This window comes from Asparagus officinalis, chromosome 9 (assembly GCF_001876935.1).
Source record: "Asparagus officinalis chromosome 9, Aspof.V1, whole genome shotgun sequence".
NCBI classification, from domain to species: Eukaryota; Viridiplantae; Streptophyta; class Magnoliopsida; order Asparagales; family Asparagaceae; genus Asparagus; species Asparagus officinalis.
The window spans coordinates 10754538-10763732 of record NC_033802.1 but is presented as its reverse complement, the minus strand read 5'-3'; the positions used below and the strand labels follow the sequence as shown (position 1 = coordinate 10763732).

Sequence of the window (9195 nt, the reverse complement as noted above, 5' to 3'; positions counted from 1 at the left end):
TACCTTCACTATAGCCTTCTTATAGGAGCGAACGAGAGAAGAGACGAAGGAGAGAGAGAGCAGGGAGGAGAGGTCGGCGGGGAGGGAGAGCTAAGGAGTAAGAGTAAACAAAGACTGATGTGTCCCTCCATGCTCTTGACTAGTGTGTTGATGACGTGGTACACATCCAGTGCAGGTCACTACTATAGTCTCTAGCCTAGATCATCAACATACCCACATCAAAGTTGACGGCTTAGGAGTGTGCCACATCAGCAACACACCAGTGAAGAGAATGGAGAGAAACGTCAGTCCTCATTTGTACATACATACATACATTGACATACTTATATACATACATACATACATAGTAATATATACTCTTCTACCACGAGGTAAACATAAAAAAATCCATACCATGTCAGCATCATATACTATACTGAAGCAATCAACACAATCGTTGGATGATCCATTAGATTGATCAACACATGTTAAGAAACTAACACACCCACCAATCGAATTGAATGGACCTTTCCACATAATCTGTATGGTAGGAATATGTTTATGTGGCACATTTAGGATTTACCAAAATGAGCTAGCAAGGGATGCCAAATGCCCACCATAATAACCAAATCAGTTGTAAAAGATAGGTATGCCTCCACTTTTACCATCTCTTAGTACCACATTTTTGCTAAATTAGTCGCCTCGTAACTATTATAGGCATATATGTATAGAAATTTACGTATACATACATAGCGACAGCTAGAGATCTAGGCTCTCGGAAGGATTTTGAGTCAAATTCTTCCTATTTGGATTCGATCATCCGTTGGCGCATCCGTTTTTATAATTCACTCCGTTAAACTTGATCTACGTCATTTAAATGCCTGTGACCAAAAATCAAGTATTCTTTATGTTTGTTCATCCATTAGCTATGTAAATGATGGATCATCATTTTAACGAAGTCAATCTTTCCCTCCCTCTCTCTCTCACAGAGCGTAAAGTTAAATCATCGTTTAAGCGTTAATGCAGTCAAACTAGGGGTGGCAAATGGGTCGGGTCGGGTCGAACTTAAGGCAACCCATATAAGCTTGACCCGAACCCGGCCCGTTTAATAAACGGGTCATGATACCCTACCCATTTATTAGACGGGTTACCCAACCCGACTCAAGTGACCCAAATACACTGTATCTCAATACCATATATGTATATGTGTGTGTGTGTGTGTACACACACACACATACATATCAACATTCATGTTAAGATTATGCTCATGAGTAACATCTTAAGAATTAGTACCGCAGCGACCACAAATTTTTAAGTTTACTGATCCAAAGATATATAACTCTTTATAAATAGTTTATGATATATAACTCTTTCACAACTCTTCTGTATTAGTAAAACATTCGTAAGAAAACTAGCTAAAATCACAGAAAACTACTAGCAATTAGCATCTCAAAGCAATTGGGAAAGTCATCTTAAACTCTATTCTTTGAGGGTTCTGCCTGCAAAAGGTTTCCAACATCAACTAATCTTACAAGCCACACAGCAAACGACAAAGATCTGCTCACCACCTACCCTCTAAAATCTCACTTTCTTTTCACCTGTCAACATTCCACTTCCGCACTCCCACGAGCCCCGTTAACGCGCCGCCGGAGCTCCACCTCTTCCATTCCCGCCCCCGTCTCTCTCCTCGGAAGAGTCTCAAGCTCCGGCATCACCGCCATGGTCTCCTCTGTCACACACTCCTGCACCATTGCTCGTTGCCGCTGCCTTGAAAATTGGGAAAGGAGTGGCTAGGTTTGTTTCGCCAAGAGACCATCGAGTTCCTAAGTCACCTGATCCAATCACAAATTTACAACTGACCCATTCACATCTAAACGGGTCATTACATGGGTTACATGGGTCAATTTGGGTCGACCTGAACTAACACAATTAATAAATGGGTAGTTTGGGTCGACCCGCATATGACCCATACCCATTTATATCAGGTCGAGTAAGGATTTGCCACTGCTAAGTCAAACTCATAGTTTGTTATTTACTTGATTCAATTAAAAAAAAAGAAAAACGATATAGTTTCCTTAAATATGGGGTTCCCATTTTCATGCTTCTGTATGTTTCCATATAAAATCCATAGTTAGTCGCATGCAACAACAGCAACAACCCTTTATCAAAGAGTTCATGGAACCTTTTTCTACATTCAGCTCTACTAAGGGCCATCTTCATCTGTTAAATCAGCCAGTGTAATAGCCATTTTCAATGACAATCCATGCTTTTTGCCTGCACCCAATCGAGTCAGCTCCTAATGCTTCTAACTGGGCGGCCCAGTGCTCTGTCTCGTGCACATCCATGATCCATCTTAAATGTTGCCCCTCATCTGCTCTCAGTTGAAGCACCTCAAAACTTCTTAACAACAAACATATTCTTTACCACTTAAAACAAACACATTTTGATTTTTGAACACTGAATTATGATAAGAGTTTCTAGCTTTGGCACAAACAAACAAATGCACATCTTTTTTTCTGGGAATTGAATAAAAAGGTCATTGACTGATATTAATACTTCATGTTGCCGACAACTTAATTACATTCCATAAAAATGCAGAGAAAAATAAAAAGTTTTCTTTAGATTAGGACTCAGAAGAAAATCCATCACCAAAAACCGCATTAATAGGTAAGAGAAAAATCAAGCTAAAGATATCAGTGTCTATGCTGAAACGAGTAAAGTCAGAACAGGCTATAAGAAAGATGAATTTATTAGAAAGATAACTTCAAATAGATAACTTCAAAGGCGACTATAGCAGAAAATTCATTAGCACACAACATCAATAAGAAAAATACCGTGAAAAGAAGGTTCAGGCCATAAATAACAGTGTTTATGTTGAGAACAGGCTTCCAGTCTTCACGCAGAATGTTCAGGCAGACATTGCCCTCAAGGTCAATATTAGGATGATACACCTGCATCAGATGAAATATGAACTTATGAAGAACTATAAAAATAAAATTAAAAAAGGCTTGTAAAGAGAAAATGGGTTAAAACGAAAAAACAGTAACCAAGGTGTGGACTGTCACCTTTGTCTTGCACTTTACTTTAGGCGGCTCATGGGGGTAAGAAGCAGAGATTTGGAAGGTGAATGTAAATGTACCACCTCTGTAGAAATACATGTTACTTTATGAAAAAGAAGGATAAATACATTTAAAAATTAACATCCAATATGAAGAAGAAACATAAAAGGATTAAAAGAGCTTATGAAGACAAAAAGGTTTAAAAATCCCAAATAAGAAATTAAATTTTGCAGAGGTAGGGCTACACCTTGAGCAATTAGCATTGAAACAAATGACAAATAAAGATTTATTGACAGTGCATATACACAAAGTATAGGGAGAAACAACAGCATTGGTGATAATAAGCCATTAAACAATAAAAGGAACTAGCTTATGCAATAAATCTTTAAAGATGACCACATACTACCTCCATGCAAAGTTGACATAAATAATGAGAAACATTCTATCGCATAAAAAATTTCTCAATGCAGTAAAAAAAGAAGAGTGAAATGGAAACATTAGAATGATTGAATCCTATGAAGAGAAAAAGGTGAAAAAAAAGACCAAGATGAATTCTGCAAGAAATTGAAATGCATCATAAAATGAACAAGCATTGAACTGAAATCACAAACAAAATATGAAAGTACTGAGGAGCACATGCATATAGATTATAAGGATACAAACAAAAATATAGTAAAGCTTAAGGGCACCTACAAGATAAATCCAAAAGTTAATGCCTTGGGATCAGCAAAGACACTTAGGGCCTGTTTGGTTTGCGATAAAAATGAAGGAAACCCTAGTATGTGAAGGAAACCTCAAAGAATTTGTCAGGTTTCTTTACTTTCTAGTGTTTGGTTGGCCAAAAAAAAGGGAAAAAAGAAAACATGTACCACGTCATCTAAAACAGAAAATCTAATTCCTCCCCAAAACCTCCACCGGAGGTTTTGGCAGAAACCCAATTAAACCGCATTAAAAAAATGCAACCCTACGTTTCTTGGGGTTCTCGCTGGGAAAAAGAAAGAGAGGGCTAGGGTTACAATCACCGCTCCCTCTCCCTCTCATTTCACTGTTCCCTCTTTTCTCTCCTCCCTCCGTTGCTTTCTCATCGTGAAAAACCCTAGCCAAAATTGGGGAAATGGTGTCTCCATTAATTTCAAACTCTCCTTCTCCTTTATTTCACTCTTGGGTGACTGCTTCACTTCTTGCTTTGCTGCTGCGATTTGACGAAACCACAACGACCCCTCAGCATTTCGATATCTTATTACAGTTGCTAGATCCCTCAAAACTTTCAAGATTTTGAGACTACTCCCTTAAATGTTCATATTTTGAAATTAGTCCCTCAAATCTTTAAATATCTTGCAAATTTCTACCTCAAATAAAAAATTTATCCCTCAAATCTTTAAAGATATGGAAATTACTCCCTAAATGTTAATATTTTGAAATTAGTTACTCAAATCTATAAACATCTTGTAGATACTACGTCAAATTTAAAATTAGTCCCTCAAATCTTTAACATTTTGAAACTACTCCCTCAAATGATCATATTTTGAAATTAGTCCCTCAAATCTTTAAACATCTTGCAAATTACTAACTAAAATAGTCTTTGGGTGTATCATTGCAAGCCATTTTTATGTGATAGTGGGTATGTTCACCCTCAATTTATGTTAGCAACAATTTTGTCCTATATGGGTGGTAAGCACACCATGGTGACCACAACCAAGGTTTCTATTTATTTATTTTTTGTTTGAACAAAACACTAGAAAAAATGAGGGAATCTATTCATACATCTATTGATTTCTTCTTTTTTCCAGTTGAAACAAACTAAGGAAAATGGTGGAAATTACTTATACCCATGTTTTTTTGGCGAAACAAACCCAAAAAACACTTTTCCATGAAAGTGAAGGAAACACCAAAAAGTGAAGGAAACATGTTTCATTATAACTGGAAAAAAACCAAACAGGCCCTTACAGATAATATCCTTCATCAGGCCGAATGCTGATCTCAAAATTCATCAAATCATCTTTGCCATTGGGAAAAGCAATAGTAGTTGTCTTTGGTAAGTTCAGCTCACTAATATCTGCAAAAATCAAATACCAAAAGGGAATAAAAACTTTTGATCTGTTATAAGAAAATGAAATGCCTTTTTTGCTGAGTGAAAATATAAACAAAAATAAACATATACAACTAAATGAATCTCTCAGAAATTCCAAGTTAAACAATTCAAAATGTATGCCCTTCAAGCTCAAATCTGCACTTCTCTACATCTAGAAACCGATAACCTTAATCCTCCAAGTCAAAATGTCATGATCGAATAAGTTCCACTTCATATTTGAAGGTCAGAGGCAGCTTTGATTGTAAAATTGATCCCAACTGGTGTTCTATCAGCCTTAAGATTTACCAAATATGTTCAAATGTAAGAATGTAAAGTGTCTTCGATTTAAGGTCAGTTAGGAAGGAGTCGAATGTGCTAATTTTGTGTGTATTAAATGACTAATGAATGCTTTAAATTTGACTCATTAGGATACACTTAATACATGAGATAAAATATATAATTTTGGACACATTGACCATGAGACTAGATAGTGAATACAGCAAGGTTCCTACACAGAATTACTGAAAATAAAATTATCCAGTCCATAAGCAGTTTCTGCAAAAATGGGACAAAAGAAAGGTTATCAAGGAAAATGTGAACACAAGATGGTTAGAATGGGGAGAACCTATTTTATTATGATCCAGGCTTGACATAAAATTCATTCATGTATTTCAGTGATCAATTTCAGGATCACAGATCTTCCATGCCAACTGGAAAATTAGTATGTGAAATGAGTCAAAACTAACAATCGAACAGAAGACCAAAACAAACAATAATCATTTTGCTACGAAAACTTTGAAGGCCTGCCACTGGCAATAAAATCATGTACAGAGCACTTTGTTGAGAAAAAAACTGAATAGAAAAGCAACCGGTAGATTATCCTACTAACCGGTCAATATCTGCTGATAGAACATGCATGTAACTGTTAAGACTACCTAGTCAAGCCTCAATATCTAGCACAAATTGCGCACAAAGTTACGTAAAAAAAAAGAGAAAAAGAAAAAGAAACACATCTTTACATACTTGAGGCGTAAATTACTATTTAATCCAAGTGGAAGGATAATATACGCCAAGGGAAACATAGAAAGTTTTATTTCACCATACCCAGGAATATGCTAAGGCAGACCAGTCTTAGATCAAGAAAGAATACATTACTTTAAAAAGGGTGTAACTAATACAGCCGAAACTATGGCATGTAAGTAGCTTGCATCGATGAAAAAGGCTACCTCACAGTCAAATTTGCAAGTGGCATAGCAACAAAGTGATGTTATTATTATGCGAAATTTAATTATTTTGCCATTGATCGTTTCAACATAAAATTTTTCATTGAGTTACAACATTAAAGTTAATTGTGGACAACAAGCAAGGAAATCAAGAAAGACAAGAACTGTAAAAAATAAGATAGAACAAGAATCTTGGGGAGCAATAAGTTGGAAACATTACCGGTCCTGATATGACCACTCAATATATACATAGTTGCAGTTATATAGATTGTACTTCATGTGCCATGTATACATGAATAATTGAAAGAATTATCTCATGATTAGAACATAGTGTACCATAATTTGTCTTCATGGCTAGGGACGACTACTCCCTATAATATAAACTAAATAGTTTCCTAAGTTAACCAGTGTAAGGAAATCTAAGTCTGATGGATACATAATAAAAAAAATTAAAGACCGAATAATGCGCTAAACCTTGTGATGACAACAAAGTAAAAGCACATGCTATGGGAGTCAAATAAATCCTAAATAAAAGTCAAAAGGTTTTGCCTGTTATACCATTTTAGCTTTTTAAGCATAATCACATCATATTGGGTACACACTTTGTTTAACAAAACAAAAACTACAAAAAAAAAAGTTCCCAAAAAAAGTTCAAACCCTTTCAATTTGAGATGGTGAGTTAAATCAATCGTTCATTATTGTAGCAAAAAGGGAAATATTTAGAACCTACGATACAAGAAGCAGATGTCGTAGGCCACAGCTTAGAAACAAGATATGTGCTAGTTAACTGAGCAGTTTCAGAATGTCCATACAAAACTCTTTCAGCTAGAACTGGTGTTATAGCCTTCAAAAGGTTTAAAATCTCCACAAGATTTACAAGGCTATCAGACCACTTAACATGACTCTAATAAACAAACAATAATGAAATGCACACATAATTTTTTTAAGTTGTCAAAGATGATACAAAACAGCAGTTACAAACTAACTATAAGATTCAAAAAATCACGAAGTATGACCATAAGAGCAAGTACAACGAAATCATTGATTTTCCTAATTGTTGCAATATATGCAATCGACCTTTTCCATGCAACACTATCTACTAAGTCTAAACCTTAACCTTTGTGAAGACGCAATTCTCCTGCACTTTGTTTCTTTGCAGGTGCTCTTCCATTCGCATTCGCAGCTTCTTCCTTCCTCTGGTCCTTGATCTTGAAGAGTCTTATCATTGCTCTACATAAAGCAAGAAATAATTTCAATAATGTAAATAAGAGATCATAAAAACAGTCTAAATGGTATATGATCCATTTATAATAAAAAATAAAACTAAACAAGAGTTTTACGAGTGCAGTTAAATTTATTGACCATATATATGCGTGTGTTTGTATATATAACCCACCACTGTATCAAGAAAATATCAGAAAATCAACAAATAATGAAATTCATCACACTTATAGTTGAATTACTAATAAATCTACTACCTTGTTCAAATTATCTAACAGCACAACCCAAGATTGAGCCTTGATTCGATAACATAAAAAAAACAATCTTGTACAATCCCATATGAAGAATCTAACACTAAATTGAAAAATGATCCCTGTCTACAAACAAACAAATCCATCGATTGCATACGCTTCGATCGCCAAATTAACCAAGTGATAAGAGTCAGCATGAAATATTAACCACTAGAGCATCGTAAGAGAAAAAGATAGGTTTTTTATGATGAAGATGGGGATTAGGGTTTGAGAGAGCTCACCTTTTATGGGACAGAGCTCGCAGAGAGGAGAGAGAAAGGAATCGAGTAAACTGAAGTGTAGAAAGCTATCGTATGTATTTGGGAGAGGTTAATTTCACGAAACCCCCTTGAGCTTTGCGGTAATTACACGAAACCCCTGCAACTTTGTTTATCTCATGTCACCCCTCTAACTTTGAAGTATCTGACAAAACGCTCTTAAACTTTGAACATTACTTACTGGATCTCTTTACATATAGTTTGCAAATAATAAATTTATTGAGGGGGGAAAACATAACATTTAGAGGATGGGATACGTTGCGCTGCTGATAAGTTACAAGTGATAAATTTTAAAAATTTCTCTCAAAAATATCTAGTTATTCATAAATTTCAAGTATGGGATTCGGAAAGAAATTATTTGAGTTTGGGAAAATTTAGGGAGGCGTCCAAAATTTAGAAGGATTTAGAAGGATTAAGTAAGATAAAATAAAGTTCAATAGTGTAAAATACCTCCAAGAGTTCAAGAGACCATGTGAAATTAGCCCATCTAGGGAGGAGGAATACAAGGGGGATTTGTTCTTTTTGTAGCTTGAACTCCTGGAACCATTTTTGTTGGGGCCCGGTTCCATTCGAGATAAGATAGAAATTTTGTAAAATAAATCAATCAATATAGGAAGAAAAAACGTAATACTTGATAATAGGGTTCATTTTCACATAACCCTCCCGATTTTGCGGGTGTTTCATAAAACCATCATAAGATTTGTTTACATTACTTAACTCCCCTAAACTTTGAAGTGCCACACACAACTCCAAACTTTAACATTTTCTCACTGGGTCCGCCTACCAATAATTTGTAAATAACTATAATGTTCTTGAGAGGAAAATCCCAAATTTTATCATTTGTCGTAACATATCGTCTTCTCTAAATTTTGAATTTTTTTTCTCCCAAGAAAATTTCATCTATTTGCGAATTACGTAAAATTTATCTACTTACAAATTACATGTAAGGAGGTGTTGTGAGAAATATTCAAAGTTCAGAACGGATTTGTGAAACACCCTAAAGCGCACGGAATTATGTGGAATAAACAAAGTTCATCGAGGTCATGTGAGAAACCTCTAAAGTTTAAAGTGGGT

At 35.4% G+C, this 9195-nt stretch overlaps 1 protein-coding gene across 3 annotated transcripts in view; it reads right to left on the bottom strand.

Moving 5' to 3' along the window:
* Nucleotides 1-8145, bottom strand: part of LOC109824212 (NEDD8-conjugating enzyme Ubc12-like) — a 9762-nt gene extending 1617 nt beyond the window's left edge. Inside the window, exons 1-5 of one of the 3 annotated variants that reach the window (XM_020390748.1) lie at nt 8086-8145; nt 7450-7562; nt 4986-5094; nt 3045-3123; nt 2814-2930 (exon numbers count right to left, since the gene is read on the bottom strand). In XM_020390748.1, the coding sequence (XP_020246337.1) occupies nt 2814-2930; nt 3045-3123; nt 4986-5094; nt 7450-7558 (414 nt within the window). In that variant the 5' untranslated portion in view covers nt 7559-7562; nt 8086-8145. Of the gene's footprint in view, nt 1-2813; nt 2931-3044; nt 3124-4985; nt 5095-7449; nt 7563-7906; nt 8055-8085 lie in introns of those variants that run through there. The other 2 variants (XM_020390749.1, XM_020390747.1) reach the window with 2 other exon arrangements.